This window comes from Tupaia chinensis, unplaced genomic scaffold (genome assembly GCF_000334495.1).
Source record: "Tupaia chinensis unplaced genomic scaffold, TupChi_1.0 Scaffold000252_1, whole genome shotgun sequence".
Classification (NCBI taxonomy): Eukaryota; Metazoa; Chordata; class Mammalia; order Scandentia; family Tupaiidae; genus Tupaia; species Tupaia belangeri.
Window position 1 is genome coordinate 6,217,131 of NW_006159732.1, and position 18,438 is coordinate 6,235,568.

At 38.1% G+C, this 18,438-nt stretch overlaps 3 protein-coding genes across 3 annotated transcripts in view; all 3 read right to left on the bottom strand.

Annotated features, from left to right (window-relative positions):
* Positions 1-4,794: 4,794 nt before the first annotated feature.
* LOC102488233 (phosphoglycerate kinase 2) lies at positions 4,795-6,468 on the bottom strand. The gene has a single exon (XM_006149104.1). The coding sequence runs from the start codon at positions 6,349-6,351 to the stop codon at positions 5,098-5,100; it is 1,254 nt and encodes a 417-aa protein (XP_006149166.1). The 5' UTR covers positions 6,352-6,468; the 3' UTR covers positions 4,795-5,097.
* A 4,272-nt stretch (positions 6,469-10,740) lies between these two features.
* Positions 10,741-11,880, bottom strand: LOC102501804 (phosphoglycerate kinase 2-like). The gene has a single exon (XM_006149122.1). The coding sequence runs from the start codon at positions 11,761-11,763 to the stop codon at positions 10,741-10,743; it is 1,023 nt and encodes a 340-aa protein (XP_006149184.1). The 5' UTR covers positions 11,764-11,880.
* A 2,586-nt stretch (positions 11,881-14,466) lies between these two features.
* CRISP1 (cysteine rich secretory protein 1) overlaps positions 14,467-18,438 on the bottom strand; it is a 51,926-nt gene continuing 47,954 nt past the window's right edge. The window contains exon 9 of the mRNA XM_014588022.2: positions 14,467-14,532. The gene's annotated coding sequence lies outside the window, so the exon portion shown is untranslated. The remainder of the gene's footprint in view (positions 14,533-18,438) is intronic.

Genomic DNA, 18,438 nt, shown 5'->3' on the forward strand with positions numbered 1-18,438 from the left:
GTAAGGGAAATGCAGATCAAAACAACAATGAGATATCATCTAACCCCAGTCAGAATGTCTAAGATTAAAAAAACAAAAATGATAAGTGTTGGCATGGGTGTGGTGAAAGGGGAACTCTTTTACACTGCTGGTGGGAATGTAAATTGGTCCAGCCACTGTGGAGAACAATTTGGAGATTCCTCAAAAATCTACAAATAGAACTACCATATGATCCAGCAATCCCATTCCTTGGTATCTACCCAAATGACAGAAGAATTCTTCATTGGAAAAGTGCTTGCACATCTATGTTTATTGCAGCACTATTCACAATTGCTAAGGCATGGAACCAACCCAAATGCCCCTGTATGGATGAATGGATTGAAAAACTGTGGTACATATTCTCTATGGAATACTATTCAGCCATAAAAACCAACAAAACAATGGCTTTTGACAGAAAGTGGAAGAATATGGAAGATTTACTGCTGAGTGAAGCAAGCCAGGCTATGAAGGAGAGACATTTTATGTCCCCACTTAATATATACCAAGTGTCTGCACTCTATGACTGAAACTGATTGACTAAAGGTTGTACAAACACAAGAGATGGGTGTGAATGCCAGATGTGGTGTGTGTGGGGCCTGGGGAAGGACATTTGGAGGAGGGATACAGAGGCAGAGCATTGACGGGATAAGGAGGTGTGGTGTTATCTGTTGAAAATATTTTGATCAACTGGACTGGGTAGAAATGTTCACATATTGAAATGTTCACTTTGTAAGCTAAATAATGTGATTGAATGTATAAAAAATTTTTAAAAAAGTCTTCATGTATCATTGTAATGGGACATCTGTATGAGGCAAAAGGTTATAGATGGAAATAAAATCTGCAAGTCATTTAAGGAGGTAATGCAGATATGGAAGAGGATGTCATGATGAACCCATCAGCTGTGTAGTGTCACAAAGACCCTCAGAAGTAGGGCAAAGGAACAAAGAGTCAGCAAAAGGAGGAGTGGAGCAGAATAACTCAGTTATGGATGATAGCAAGGCAATGAATTTGCAGCAGCACTGTTATATGACCAGCAGGTCTGGAAGAAAGTTTCAAGAAATATTAAATGTATCATATCTAAAAATTACCATCATCAGTCAGCCACTAGTACGGTGATTAAGGCAGTTGAATTCCACATGGCAGCTATTTGCTTCCAGACATGGACCTGGAAGCTTCAAAGACAAGTTGGGTGCATGTGCATGCAGCCCCAAAATCCCAAAAGGAGAAACGGAGGAAAAAGGATTGTAGAGTGGTTATCCATATTCTGGGGTTTTTCTCTCTGTGTCTCTCTCTCTCTTACTGAGTGCACAGCTCCTGTAGCAATTTTATTTTTTTTTAAGTACCATTAACTTAATAACTGAGAACTTTGGGGGCCAGCAGGTAGTGTGATGATTTGGGCACTGGACTCCCACATGACCAACCATAGTTCAAGACCTGGACCTGGCAGCTTACTTTGTTTTTTTTTTTTCTCTCTCTCTTGTAGATGAGCATGTGTGCTCTATACCAAATTTACCCATAATAATAATAAAATTGAACAAATAATTATTTTTTAAAATAAATAAATAAATAAAGAAGAACTTTGAATTTATATGAAGGTATTAATTTACATTTTGCAGGAAAGAATTAATTCAGTGTATTGTATTTCAGGTCAAAATGGAATGCAAATTTTTCAGGTGCTATAACTGAGATAAGAAAATGTTAAATAATTTCTGGGCCAGTCAAGGAGTGTGGTTAAAGCTGAATCCCACATGGTATCCCCAATAGGGTTTTCCATGCCATGATCTCCTCTTCCCTCTCCCCTACCTTCCAGCCAGCCAGGATTGTGAGTATGCCTGGTACATTCAAGCCAACGTAGGACCTGAACTCTGGGGCTTTCCATATAACTTGAGCATTGCAAAGTGGCACCCTTGGCTTGTGCAAATGTATAAATGTATATCAATTTTGTGTTATATATATATATATATAAAAAAAAAAAAATTATTTATTGGGACTAGTAGATGGCATATGGTTATGTTGCTGGACTATCACGTAGTTCAAGTACTGGCCACAGTAGCTTAAAACTCACGCCATACACGTGTGTGTGCATGCCCAAAATCCCAAGAGGAGAATGGAGGAGAAGAGATTATGGCATGGCCATCTCCTCTAGAGGGGAAGGGGTGATTTCTCACTTTATGTCTGTCTCCAATGAGCACACATGCCCTATAAAAAAATCTCTTTTTAAAAAGAAATATTATCATCATCATTATTAATATTACTACCATTATTATTGTTTTTATTTGACCAGAGAAGGAGACTGAGACAGAAAAAGAGAAAGAGAAAAAGAGAGAAAGTGAGAAAGCCAGGTCCAGTACTCAAACCATTGTTGGCCATGTAGGAGTCCAGCACCTTAACCACCATGCCGCCTCTGCTGATCACACATCTTCCATTTCTTAAAACCACACTAGCAAATAAGACACTAGGAAATTGGTACAGAGGCCCAACTCTCCAACATTTACTTCAGAAGGTGCCATGAAACAATGAAAATTTTCCAGTTGGTTAAACAAGGCCCCAGAATGGGATAATGAATACAAAAAAAAAGTTCATCTCAGAAAACAGATCCAATCTAACTGGGGAAATTCTTCTACTATCAAGTCGAGGAGTACTTGAAATTCTGATGTAGCATGATTTATTTTACATTGTAATGAACCAATGGCCTTTATTTTAGAAGAATATTTTTATTGTAGTCATCATATTTATTTTCTGCTCTTGTATACTGGGCGTATTTTGAGGGGAGGGAGTGCAAAGTTAGTGAAAAATAAGTTTGCGTTTTAGTTTGCCAGACTTTTGGACTCTCCACTGAATCACATGGGAGTATTACACATCAACAAAGATACTCAGTTTTGAGTGGGATACAGTAACTGGACAAGGCATTCGATTCTGCCTCTTGAAGAAGGGATATCTCCTCTATTCAGGAAGGGTACATGGATAATTGTACATGGATATTTGTGTGGTTGGAGTCACAGTACATCAGAGGTCATTAATTTTCCCTTGGTTTTTCTCTAATCCTACCTTCTTTAGTAATAGAATTTATAGGCCTTTAACTTGGTATAAGGTATCCAGACTAGAGAAAAATATATCCTCAAGACTTCCTTTCATAATAGGCATTAGTCACATGACTAACAGCCAATAGAATAAGTGAGAAACTATTTCTGAACTTTTTTGGGATGAGTATTTCAAAGAAAACCGATTGCCTTTTACTGACTTCTCCCTCAGGCTAGCAATCAAATAACAAAAACTCAGACCCCTCAGACACAGACTAAACCCACTTAACTGAGGAAGATTTATTTAACTGGTCCGATTCCCTAGATGAGTTGCTAGGGAAGAAGCCACCTATTCACCCTGAATTTTTATGCAAGAGAGCAATATGCTTTAATCTTATTTCAACTATGGAAATTTGGGTTCTCATTTTTTTTTTTTAACTTTGTTTTTAAGCCTGTATCTTAACCCCTACATCTTCTCTGGGATAACTTTGGCATCATTAATATTCTCCTTAAAAATATGTTGATGTCTCAAGTGTATTTAAAAACACATCTGAAGATCAATTACTCATGAAATTGAATACATGAAATTGACCTGGGATTATGAAACATAGGATATTACCACTGGGGAAAATTACTTTGTATTTTTACTTTTAATTTGTTGACAACATTGTCTTATACCAGCTCTTGTCTACAGGACTAGGCAAAATATTCTCAAATAAGTTTTTTTTTGTTTGTTTGTTTCTTCTACACTTATTATTTTATTATTCTATTTTGCAATATATGGTTTTTAAGTTTCTTTCTTATTACTAAGCTTTTTACATATGTATATTTTATTTGTCTCAAAAACAGTTTTAGTATTTATAAATATATTATCTACTTATTAAATAATACCTACTTTAAAAATAAAACACTATTTCTTTATATAATCTGAGTTTAATTTGTAGCTCCCTAAGAGACATATGTGTGTAGTCTCACGCTACCATATACATACAAACACAATTTCTTCCTTATTTTTTTTTTCCTTTTTTTTTTTTAACTTGCTGGGTTTAATAAGTACCTTCTATTTCTCTTTTTTCATATTTAGGAAGAAAGTTCCTCCTAATAGGGTTTTTGATTTTTAAGAAGTATTTCTTTAATTTTATTTATCAATATTATTATTTCTAAAATTTGCCATAGACCACACACTCACCAAAGAGAGATTGAGAAAGAGAGAGAGAGAGAGAGAGAGAGAGAGAGAGAGAGAGCCCTTAGGTCTGGGACTCAAACCATAGTCTGTCATGTGGGATTCCCATGCCTTAACCTTTATGCCATCCCCTGGTCCCTTAATAAGGATTTAATGATACAGTAAATTATTATTATTATTATTATTGCCATATAGTGCATGTTTTCCCTGGAAAGAGGCTGAAAGCAGGAAATTGAGAATTCATTCCCCAGGAGGATGGCCACTCTATAGTCCTTTATTTTGGGGGGATTTGGGGCATGCACATGTGCCCAGGATGATTTTCAAGCTACCGAGTCCTGACTTGAACTGTGGTCAGCCATAAGGGAGTCCAGTGCTTTAGCCACCACATCACCTGCTGCATCCCTCCCATAAGTTCTTATATGCAATTATTTTATAAAAACTTCTGTAAAATTTATTTTTACAAAAATAATTTATTTGGGTACTTTATTTAAAACTTCTACCTCACCCTTCCCCAACAACTTGAACTTTGTGTTTTCCTATGTTTTAAGTAGCAAAACAATAATAAAGCTGGACTAAAAGAGAGACATACAGCTTATTTGACTTACTTTCTTTAATAGGTAACTTAATAATAAAACCTCCCTGTGAAGCACAATGGTGAAGTTCAAATGAGATGTTGAAGAGAATAGGCAAATGTGTGATAGTACTAAAATGAGGTTAATTCCTTTGCTGATGTTGAGTTGAGTTCCTGATGACTTGCCACATAGTCATAACTAGATTTTGATAAAAGGTTAGGTTTTAACATAAGTCCAGATGTAAATGCACTAAGCTGACTTAAAGGCTGTGGGCAGGAAGCAGAAGGACAGAGTACTTTTTCAGCTATAAGTTGCTGAGGGCATCCACTCCAGGAAGGATTTTGCCTTCCAGAAGCTCTAGACTGGCACCACCTCCAGTACTCACATGGCTGACTTTATCTTCAGTGTTCCATTTGGCACAGCAAGTAGCAGTGTCTCCACCACCTATAATGGTGATGCAGCCTCTGGAAGTGGCTTTCACAACTTCATCCATGAGAGCTTTGGTTCCCTTAGCAAAGGCTTCCCATTCAAATACCCCTACAGGTCCATTCCAAACAATTAGCTTTGCTTGGGCCACAACTTGAGCAAACTTCTTGTTGGTCTCAGGACCACAGTCCAAAGCCATCCAGCCAGGAGGTACACCAGATGCTACAGTAGCTTGTCCAACTTTAGCATTCTCATCAAACTTGTCAGCAGTGACAAAGTCAACAGGGAAGGTAATCTTTACACCATTCTTATTTGCTTTGGCCATGATATCATTGACAATCTTGGCTCCCTCTTCATCAAAAAGGGAAGCACCGATTTCCATGTTGTTCAGTACCTTAAGGAATGTGTAAGCCATTCCACCGCCGATAATCATCTCATTGACCTTGTCCAGCATATTTTTGATGAGTTGTATCTTGTCTGCCACTTTGGCCCCACCAAGTATAGCCAGAAAAGGTCTCTCAGGGTTTTCCAAGGCTCTGGCAAAGTAATCCAGCTCCTTTTTCATCAGGAATCCTGATGCTTTCTGGGGCAGATTTACTCCCACCATGGAACTGTGAGCTCGGTGTGCAGTACCAAAGGCATCATTGACATATACATCTCCTAGCTTGGAGAGTGATGCTCGGAAGGCTACTATTTTATCTGGCTCTGCTTTAAGTTTCTTTCCGGAAGGATCCTGGCCCTTCCCTTCTTCCTCCACATGAAAGCGCAAGTTCTCCAGCAGGATGACTGAGCCAGTAGCTGGGTTGGCACAGGCCTTCTCTACTTCTGAGCCTACACAATCCTTCAAGAACAAAACATCCCGCCCCAGCAAGGACTTGAGCTCAGCAGCAACAGGTTCTAAGGAATATTTGTCAGGCATGGGAACACCATCCGGGCGGCCTAGGTGACTCATAAGAACTACCGATTTGGCTTCGTTATCTAGGCAGTACTTGATGCTTGGGATGGCAGCCTTGATTCTCTGGTTGTTTGTAATCTGGTTCTTCTTCATGGGAACGTTAAAATCTACTCTCATGATGACTCGTTTCCCTTTAACATCCAGCTTGTCCAAAGTCAATTTCTTAGAAAGAGACATCTTGACAACTTAAAGACGTAGGTTGACACCTGGTTCCTGATGTTGAAGAACCACTTCACCGCTTCTGGGAGGCACGTTTGGTGCTGATTTCTAACGTTCTTCCCTTTGCCCCGCCCCTCCCTTTAGCGCGCTATCGCCAGGAAAGCTGCCATTGCGCAAGTGGTAAGGAAATCCAGCTCTGTGATTGGTCAATGGCCCTGTCAATCTGAATTTGGAGTCGGTAGCGAGATGAGGATTCAAACTGGGCAGAAAGCGCAAGCAGTGGATTAGCGGTTCCTGGCTTGGGGTAAAAGTTGGGAAGGCCAGAAAGCCCAGAAATAATAGTTTTGAAGTTTGAGCCTCTTGTTTGTTCTCCCCCGCCCCATAATCCCTTTTGACAATTGTTCTAATGCTTGAAAAGTGAAACAAACAAAATCGCTCAGAAACCACCTACTCTTCACATGTCAAATCTCATTTATACTGTTGTGCAAAACCCTCTACAGTGTCAATAAAGAAAGAGAAAATTGGACAAAACGAGCGTATGAATTTTTTTTTTCTCCCCAAGGAAGCATATCATGGCTCTATTTTTCCTAGTCTTCATTAATACTTAAGAACATACTTTGCTCTTTGCTTTTGACTTGAAACATATTTTCAGGTGGGGTAGGATTGATGTCATGTTTTAATTATCTTGCTTTTTCCATTCTCAGATTACCATGAAAGACCTGTTTGTTGGCTTCTGCAAGAGAATCCCGTAAGATTAGAAAAAAGAGAGTATAAGAAAAATCACTGAAAGTGATAATGGCATTTCCTTTCAGTCTACAAAGTTATGATGAGGCTCCTTACCCTGCCTCCCTTCTCTTTTTGCTATACTACCTCTATAATTTAGAAACTGAGCTGAAAAGAAGTATGGTTTTCATGAGAATAAAGCTGTTTATAAGAACTGAAAATGAGAAAGAGAGTTTCCGTAGAAAACAAGTAAATGTGGTTAATGTTTAGCAATAATGAGAAAGAGAGATTCTGTCGAAAACAAGTAAATGTGGTTAATGTTTAGCAATGAAAACTAGCTTTGCAATAGCTTCATTTACTTTTTAAATAAATTAGATGAACTGAATATGTACTACAAAGGCTTTGACAGGGATTTGAGGCATCACTCACTAGAATGTCTATAATAAAAAAAGATAAACAAAAAACGTGATGAGAAGCATGTGGGCAAATCGGAATTCTAAATATATTGCTGGTAGGAATGTAAGATGGTGTAGCCACTTTCGTAAACAGTTTGGGACTTTCTCAAAATGTTAAACATGAACTTACCATATGACCAGCAATTCATCTCCTAGGCATTTACTGTAATGATATAACTATACTCTTACTATAATAGCTAAAATGAAAAAAAAAATGACAATAACAAATGCTGCCAAAAATGCATAGTAACTGACATTCTCATTTATTGCTGCTGGGAATAAAATATGTTACAGCCACTTTGGGAAAGAACTTGAGTTTCCTATAAATGTAAACAGACTTACATTGCAAGTCATCAGTCTTGCTCCTAGGTATTTATCCAAGTACAACAAAAATCCATATATTCTCAAAATTTCGTATCAATTTTTATAGCAGCTTTATCTTTACTAACCAAAAATTAGATGTTCATCACCTGGTAAATGGACAAACTGTGACGTATCCATGCAATGGAATGAAATTTAATAAATGAAAATAAAAAAGTGAACCAGGATGCTGGGCTAGCTCAGAAAGAAATGCAGACTCTGACAAATAAGCCTAACTATATTAATATATATAATAAATCTCACTGCAGGTGAATTCGCTACCTGATTTCTCTACTCTGGATTTTATAAGGTTGAACTTATGGTGCTGGTCATTGGGTTTTTATGAAGATCTAGAAAGTTTTATTTTAAGCTCACTTAGGCTTTTAGCAGATTCCTCAGTTACAGGACTAAGGTATTTGCTTCTTTGCTGTTAGTCCTGGACCCCTCAGGAGCCTCTCAGTTCCCTGCATATGGGTACCTATGTCTCAGGGTCAACAATGGTGCTTTGACTCCTTTTAATTTAATTGCCACAGGGCCTGTGTGCTTCCCAGGAAAGACAGAAACAGAGAAAGAGAGACATATAAAGCACCCCCCTACCCCCTGCAATGGAGCATGGTCATGCCACAATCTCTTTTTCATTTCCCTCCTGCTGAGATTTTGGGCAAGCATACACACGTGCCCAGTGTGCTTTTCAAGCCACGGAGCTAAGATTCAAACCATGCTTAGCCAGGTGGGATCCAGTTTTCTTAATCACTAGGCTATAGGGAAGGTCCTACTTTTATATCCTTCTAATACTTGGAATCTCTCTTTCACTTCTGCTTCATCTGACTTCTTTGTTTGTTTGTTTGTTTGTGCCATAGGGCATGTGTGCTAGCTGGAGAGAGACAGAGGGAGCCAGAGAGGAAATGAGAAATCAGCCCCCTAGGGAGGACAGCCACACCAGAATCCCTTCCCCTCCACTGTCCTCCCGGGATCTTGGGCATGACGCACGCACATGTGCCTGGTATCATCTTCAAGCCGCCAGGTCTAGGACTCGAATCACGGTCAGCCATGTGGGAATCCAGCACCTTTAATAACCACACCACCTGCTAGTCCCTCTGTCTTCAATTTCAGTCAGATAAAATGTTCTGGCTGCCAAAGATACATTTGATTAAGTTGAGCCCAACTGAGTAATACAGAAAAAAACCTGCTTGTCTTAAATTGTATAACTTAATTCCATCTGCAAAGTCTCTTTCGCCAGTTTAAAATAATTTTGCAAATCCAGGGGAACAGGGCATCGATACCTTTGGCGGGTCATTATTCTGCCTGCAAAAACATGACTTGTAAGCACACAAATATTTCACAACTTTGACCATAATAGATATAGAAACAATGACAACCTAGCTGCACACACAAAACTAAACAACAAACAAACAAACAAAAAACCCAAAACCTTTTCTTAGCCCTTTGTTTCTAAACAGGATTCTTCAGAAAAATAAACCAGAGATTTTGGATAAATAGTTGATTTAAGACTATGGCAAATGAATTATAGTGCCAGAAAATAAAGAAGTAAAGTAGTCATGACTAGAGCAAAATGTAAGTAAATAATTAAATAAATAAGCAGCATTAGATAATTATCCAAGGTATGAAATAAATATACATGGTTCTATACACATATTAAATAAATACATAAATAAAGGATATGGACAAATTTTCCTTAGCAAAAAATTCCAAATAGTATTGTAGATACTCTTTTTTCCTGGGGATGGAGCTTAATTAAATCACTGATAGAATGTGGATTGGATTTAAAAATTTGTATTCAAAGGATAGAGTGTGGAAATGGGGAATACTGAAATTTTATGATGAGAAAATTTGGTAAACATCTCCTATCCCAAATAAGTAAGGTCAAGATTACCAGCAGTAAATTGTGTGAATATCATGAATTCCCTGATATAAGGCAATGGTAAATTAACTTTAATTCTTGATACTTTTCTTTAAAATCTCTAACCTCAGTCGCATCATGAGAAAACATCAGATGAACCAAAGTTAAAGAAACTCTATGAAGTTCCTGGCCAGTACGCTTTAGAATTGTCCAAGTTCTGAAAAAACAAGGCTAGATTAAGAAGCTGTCACAGATTAGAAGAGACCACTGGTGATAACTAAGAGCAGTATGATATTCTGAATTTATATCCCACAACTGAAAAAAGAACATTAGTAGTAAAACTGGTGAAGTCCACATGAAGTTTGGTGTTTAATCAAGAGTAATGTGCCAATGTTAAATTCTTAGTTTAGATACATATAATGTGGTTATGTAAGAAATTAATATCAGGTGAAAATGGTGTGGAATATTGAGAAACTCTGTGTATTGTATACAGTAATCTAAAATTATTCCAAGACTGGTCCCATCGCACAGTGGTTCAGAGAGCCAGATCCCATATGGCTGACTGTGGTTCTAATCCTAGCCTAGTATGAGAAACATGCTGGGCACATGTGCAATCATGCCCAAGATCCTGACAGGATGGAGAAATGGAGGAGAAAAGACTTTGGTATGACCATGTCCCATTGGAAGGTGTTGTTTCTTCTTCTCTCTGTTTCTGTCTCTCTTTGATGAGTATGTGTACTCTCTGGAAATAAATAAAATATTTTCAAAAAAAAGTTTTTATATTTACATAAAGTCACCAAGTATGAGAGATTAATAAATTTAAAAGAAGATATACCTCTGAAACTAAAACCACAAAATATTTAAAAGAGAATGTAAGGAATATTCAATTTAAAGGTTGAAAGACTCAATGTTTTCGATGTCAGTTTTTCCCAAATTGATGTATAAATTCAATATGACCCTGTAAAATCAAACAGAAGTCCATAAGTCTTCATGTAAAAGTTGATCATTCTAAAAGCTTCCATTCCAAACAATTAGCTTTGCTTGGGCCACAACTTGAGCAAACTTCTTGTTGGTCTCAGGACCACAGTCCAAAGCCATCCAGCCAGGAGGTACACCAGATGCTACAGTAGCTTGTCCAACTTTAGCATTCTCATCAAACTTGTCAGCAGTGACAAAGTCAACAGGGAAGGTAATCTTTACACCATTCTTATTTGCTTTGGCCATGATATCATTGACAATCTTGGCTCCCTCTTCATCAAAAAGGGAAGCACCGATTTCCATGTTGTTCAGTACCTTAAGGAATGTGTAAGCCATTCCACCGCCGATAATCATCTCATTGACCTTGTCCAGCATATTTTTGATGAGTTGTATCTTGTCTGCCACTTTGGCCCCACCAAGTATAGCCAGAAAAGGTCTCTCAGGGTTTTCCAAGGCTCTGGCAAAGTAATCCAGCTCCTTTTTCATCAGGAATCCTGATGCTTTCTGGGGCAGATTTACTCCCACCATGGAACTGTGAGCTCGGTGTGCAGTACCAAAGGCATCATTGACATATACATCTCCTAGCTTGGAGAGTGATGCTCGGAAGGCTACTATTTTATCTGGCTCTGCTTTAAGTTTCTTTCCGGAAGGATCCTGGCCCTTCCCTTCTTCCTCCACATGAAAGCGCAAGTTCTCCAGCAGGATGACTGAGCCAGTAGCTGGGTTGGCACAGGCCTTCTCTACTTCTGAGCCTACACAATCCTTCAAGAACAAAACATCCCGCCCCAGCAAGGACTTGAGCTCAGCAGCAACAGGTTCTAAGGAATATTTGTCAGGCATGGGAACACCATCCGGGCGGCCTAGGTGACTCATAAGAACTACCGATTTGGCTTCGTTATCTAGGCAGTACTTGATGCTTGGGATGGCAGCCTTGATTCTCTGGTTGTTTGTAATCTGGTTCTTCTTCATGGGAACGTTAAAATCTACTCTCATGATGACTCGTTTCCCTTTAACATCCAGCTTGTCCAAAGTCAATTTCTTAGAAAGAGACATCTTGACAACTTAAAGACGTAGGTTGACACCTGGTTCCTGATGTTGAAGAACCACTTCACCGCTTCTGGGAGGCACGTTTGGTGCTGATTTCTAACGTTCTTCCCTTTGCCCCGCCCCTCCCTTTAGCGCGCTATCGCCAGGAAAGCTGCCATTGCGCAAGTGGTAAGGAAATCCAGCTCTGTGATTGGTCAATGGCCCTGTCAATCTGAATTTGGAGTCGGTAGCGAGATGAGGATTCAAACTGGGCAGAAAGCGCAAGCAGTGGATTAGCGGTTCCTGGCTTGGGGTAAAAGTTGGGAAGGCCAGAAAGCCCAGAAATAATAGTTTTGAAGTTTGAGCCTCTTGTTTGTTCTCCCCCGCCCCATAATCCCTTTTGACAATTGTTCTAATGCTTGAAAAGTGAAACAAACAAAATCGCTCAGAAACCACCTACTCTTCACATGTCAAATCTCATTTATACTGTTGTGCAAAACCCTCTACAGTGTCAATAAAGAAAGAGAAAATTGGACAAAACGAGCGTATGAATTTTTTTTTTCTCCCCAAGGAAGCATATCATGGCTCTATTTTTCCTAGTCTTCATTAATACTTAAGAACATACTTTGCTCTTTGCTTTTGACTTGAAACATATTTTCAGGTGGGGTAGGATTGATGTCATGTTTTAATTATCTTGCTTTTTCCATTCTCAGATTACCATGAAAGACCTGTTTGTTGGCTTCTGCAAGAGAATCCCGTAAGATTAGAAAAAAGAGAGTATAAGAAAAATCACTGAAAGTGATAATGGCATTTCCTTTCAGTCTACAAAGTTATGATGAGGCTCCTTACCCTGCCTCCCTTCTCTTTTTGCTATACTACCTCTATAATTTAGAAACTGAGCTGAAAAGAAGTATGGTTTTCATGAGAATAAAGCTGTTTATAAGAACTGATAATGAGAAAGAGAGATTCTGTCGAAAACAAGTAAATGTGGTTAATGTTTAGCAATGAAAACTAGCTTTGCAATAGCTTCATTTACTTTTTAAATAAATTAGATGAACTGAATATGTACTACAAAGGCTTTGACAGGGATTTGAGGCATCACTCACTAGAATGTCTATAATAAAAAAAGATAAACAAAAAACGTGATGAGAAGCATGTGGGCAAATCGGAATTCTAAATATATTGCTGGTAGGAATGTAAGATGGTGTAGCCACTTTCGTAAACAGTTTGGGACTTTCTCAAAATGTTAAACATGAACTTACCATATGACCAGCAATTCATCTCCTAGGCATTTACTGTAATGATATAACTATACTCTTACTATAATAGCTAAAATGAAAAAAAAAATGACAATAACAAATGCTGCCAAAAATGCATAGTAACTGACATTCTCATTTATTGCTGCTGGGAATAAAATATGTTACAGCCACTTTGGGAAAGAACTTGAGTTTCCTATAAATGTAAACAGACTTACATTGCAAGTCATCAGTCTTGCTCCTAGGTATTTATCCAAGTACAACAAAAATCCATATATTCTCAAAATTTCGTATCAATTTTTATAGCAGCTTTATCTTTACTAACCAAAAATTAGATGTTCATCACCTGGTAAATGGACAAACTGTGACGTATCCATGCAATGGAATGAAATTTAATAAATGAAAATAAAAAAGTGAACCAGGATGCTGGGCTAGCTCAGAAAGAAATGCAGACTCTGACAAATAAGCCTAACTATATTAATATATATAATAAATCTCACTGCAGGTGAATTCGCTACCTGATTTCTCTACTCTGGATTTTATAAGGTTGAACTTATGGTGCTGGTCATTGGGTTTTTATGAAGATCTAGAAAGTTTTATTTTAAGCTCACTTAGGCTTTTAGCAGATTCCTCAGTTACAGGACTAAGGTATTTGCTTCTTTGCTGTTAGTCCTGGACCCCTCAGGAGCCTCTCAGTTCCCTGCATATGGGTACCTATGTCTCAGGGTCAACAATGGTGCTTTGACTCCTTTTAATTTAATTGCCACAGGGTCTGTGTGCTTCCCAGGAAAGACAGAAACAGAGAAAGAGAGACATATAAAGCACCCCCCTACCCCCTGCAATGGAGCATGGTCATGCCACAATCTCTTTTTCATTTCCCTCCTGCTGAGATTTTGGGCAAGCATACACACGTGCCCAGTGTGCTTTTCAAGCCACGGAGCTAAGATTCAAACCATGCTTAGCCAGGTGGGATCCAGTTTTCTTAATCACTAGGCTATAGGGAAGGTCCTACTTTTATATCCTTCTAATACTTGGAATCTCTCTTTCACTTCTGCTTCATCTGACTTCTTTGTTTGTTTGTTTGTTTGTGCCATAGGGCATGTGTGCTAGCTGGAGAGAGACAGAGGGAGCCAGAGAGGAAATGAGAAATCAGCCCCCTAGGGAGGACAGCCACACCAGAATCCCTTCCCCTCCACTGTCCTCCCGGGATCTTGGGCATGACGCACGCACATGTGCCTGGTATCATCTTCAAGCCGCCAGGTCTAGGACTCGAATCACGGTCAGCCATGTGGGAATCCAGCACCTTTAATAACCACACCACCTGCTAGTCCCTCTGTCTTCAATTTCAGTCAGATAAAATGTTCTGGCTGCCAAAGATACATTTGATTAAGTTGAGCCCAACTGAGTAATACAGAAAAAAACCTGCTTGTCTTAAATTGTATAACTTAATTCCATCTGCAAAGTCTCTTTCGCCGTTTAAAATAATTTTGCAAATCCAGGGGAACAGGGCATCGATACCTTTGGCGGGTCATTATTCTGCCTGCAAAAACATGACTTGTAAGCACACAAATATTTCACAACTTTGACCATAATAGATATAGAAACAATGACAACCTAGCTGCACACACAAAACTAAACAACAAACAAACAAACAAAAAACCCAAAACCTTTTCTTAGCCCTTTGTTTCTAAACAGGATTCTTCAGAAAAATAAACCAGAGATTTTGGATAAATAGTTGATTTAAGACTATGGCAAATGAATTATAGTGCCAGAAAATAAAGAAGTAAAGTAGTCATGACTAGAGCAAAATGTAAGTAAATAATTAAATAAATAAGCAGCATTAGATAATTATCCAAGGTATGAAATAAATATACATGGTTCTATACACATATTAAATAAATACATAAATAAAGGATATGGACAAATTTTCCTTAGCAAAAAATTCCAAATAGTATTGTAGATACTCTTTTTTCCTGGGGATGGAGCTTAATTAAATCACTGATAGAATGTGGATTGGATTTAAAAATTTGTATTCAAAGGATAGAGTGTGGAAATGGGGAATACTGAAATTTTATGATGAGAAAATTTGGTAAACATCTCCTATCCCAAATAAGTAAGGTCAAGATTACCAGCAGTAAATTGTGTGAATATCATGAATTCCCTGATATAAGGCAATGGTAAATTAACTTTAATTCTTGATACTTTTCTTTAAAATCTCTAACCTCAGTCGCATCATGAGAAAACATCAGATGAACCAAAGTTAAAGAAACTCTATGAAGTTCCTGGCCAGTACACTTTAGAATTGTCCAAGTTCTGAAAAAACAAGGCTAGATTAAGAAGCTGTCACAGATTAGAAGAGACCACTGGTGATAACTAAGAGCAGTATGATATTCTGAATTTATATCCCACAACTGAAAAAAGAACATTAGTAGTAAAACTGGTGAAGTCCACATGAAGTTTGGTGTTTAATCAAGAGTAATGTGCCAATGTTAAATTCTTAGTTTAGATACATATAATGTGGTTATGTAAGAAATTAATATCAGGTGAAAATGGTGTGGAATATTGAGAAACTCTGTGTATTGTATACAGTAATCTAAAATTATTCCAAGACTGGTCCCATCGCACAGTGGTTCAGAGAGCCAGATCCCATATGGCTGACTGTGGTTCTAATCCTAGCCTAGTATGAGAAACATGCTGGGCACATGTGCAATCATGCCCAAGATCCTGACAGGATGGAGAAATGGAGGAGAAAAGACTTTGGTATGACCATGTCCCATTGGAAGGTGTTGTTTCTTCTTCTCTCTGTTTCTGTCTCTCTTTGATGAGTATGTGTACTCTCTGGAAATAAATAAAATATTTTCAAAAAAAAGTTTTTATATTTACATAAAGTCACCAAGTATGAGAGATTAATAAATTTAAAAGAAGATATACCTCTGAAACTAAAACCACAAAATATTTAAAAGAGAATGTAAGGAATATCCAATTTAAAGGTTGAAAGACTCAATGTTTTCGATGTCAGTTTTTCCCAAATTGATGTATAAATTCAATATGACCCTGTAAAATCAAACAGAAGTCCATAAGTCTTCATGTAAAAGTTGATCATTCTAAAAGCTTTACAGAAATGCAAAGGTTCTAGAAAAGTCAAGGTAAACTCCCCCCCCCCCCCATCCCCATTTTTGGAGAGATTTTTGCTCTAGGGCGCATGTGCTCACCAGAAAAACAGAGAGACAGTGAGACAGAAAGCGAGAAATCTCTCCCCAGGTGGGATGGCCACGCCGCAATCCCTTCTCCTCCATTCTCCTCTCAGGATCTTGGGCACGCACGCACACGCACCTGGTGTGAGTTTAAGCCACCGGGTCTGGAACTCGAACTACATGGGAGTCCAACGACATAGACATTACGCTAACTGCTGGTCCCAGTCAAGGCAAACATTTAAAAGATGAACAAATTTGAAGGTCTTAGACTGATTTCAATAATCACTGTAAGGCTGCCGTAATCTAATGTGATACATAATAGGGGGACAACACATAGATCAATGAAATAGAGGAGAGTGCCAGGAATAGAGATATGCTATGTAATCTTCTGATTTTCTACACCAAAAGAAAGAAAGAAATTTACTTACAACAAATGATGTTGGGATAACTGGCTTCCCATATGGGGGAAAAAAAAACGTGGATCTCATTTCCACCATACAGAAAAATTGCTTTAAGATGCTGCTGCAGTCCATTATTGAGTAGTGAGAATGGGTGATTTATAAAGAATAGAAATTTAGGGGCCAGCAGGTGGCATAGTGGCTAAGGCGCTGGACTCCTATGTGGTCAACTGAGGCTCGAGTTCCAGATCTAGTGGCATGTGTGTATATGTAAAGATTATCCAATTTAAAGATTGAAAGGAATGTTTTTGATGCCAGTGTATGTGTGTGCATGTGCCTAGAATCATGAGAGGAGGATGGAGGAGAGACAGGATTGTGGTGTGTCCATCTGCCCCCGGGGGATTTGATTTCTCACTATCTCTTTCATTTTGTCTCTCTGTCAAGCATATGCTCCCAAGGCAGAAACCTAAATAAATAAATAAAGTTTATTTGGTTCGAGATTCTGGTGGCTGGAATGGCCAAGAGCTTGAACATGGCATCTAGCCAACCTCTGGTGTTAATTCGCAACATGGCTGAGAGAAGCAGGCAAGTCAGCAGCTGCGTACACAGAGAAAGGAAAGAGGAAGATAAACAATTTTCCCACTTGTTCTGTTTCTTCCTCCATTCTCTCAGCTGATTGGGTGATGCTTATCTACCTTGAAGATGGGTCTTCCTCTCCCTGTCCACTGACTCACACTCCAATCTTGTTTGGCAAAGAGCTCACTCACATTGAAGGTGAGTCTTTCTCTTTAAAGTCTCACCACCTCCTGATGTCATCATATTAGGGACCGAATTCTAAAACATGAATATTTATGAGACAAATCATTATCTCAACCATAGCAGACAGATCATAGGTCTAAGTGGAAGAACAAAATGTAAAAGTATTTGTTTAAAAAATGTAGGATATTTTTGAGAGTAGGCAATTTTTCAAAGATAGGCAACATAAAGTGATGTTTATAAAACTGAAAGCAGAAACATTGACTTAATAACATTAAAAATCTGAAAGAGATGAATAGGCAAGTTGTTATAAAGTAAGTCTTCCATAATTTGAAATAGCAATATCCTGAAGTTCAAATAAAATAAAGTAAAAAAATCTTCTCATCAAATAACTACTTACTAATTGACTAATTTTTAATGTATTAAATTTTTTTCACTGTACTATATCATATAATCATGTAATATATACATCATCCACTACAACATTTAAAAAATAACATTGCTGAAGCCAGCAATGTTGTGATACATCATAATGGTTACATTGCTGGACTCTCACATAGGTGACCATGGTTTGAGTCCCGGACCTGCAGCTTAATAAACTCATGCTGGGTGCATGTTCATGCATGCCCGAGATCCTAAGAAGAGACTGGAGGAGAAGGGATTGTGGCATGGTCATCCCTCCTAGGGGTGATTTCTCACTTTCTATCTCTCTATCTCTCCTGCAAGCACATGCACCCTATAGCAAAAGTATCTCTCAATAAATAAATAAATAAAATAACATTGTCATAAAAAGAGTTTACAGGTGGGGGAGGAAAGAATTATAGCCATATAGGTCAAAGAAAGGCAATGTTTGTGTCTCTTGTTCTGCCATTAAGTAGGGAAACAGAATTTCTGTAACTGTTTAAGGAGATGTGGATAAGGGATCCTGATAACTTTAATAGAAATATCCTTTTAGAATATAAACTTTCGAAAACTCCCCAACCCCCAAAACCGAGACATTGATAATGGGCGAAGATCTAAGTAATATTTATTAGTTCTCTCTGCTTTATCTAGTACTAGAGATGACAGAATCTAGTTTAAAATTTTAGTAGAGAATCT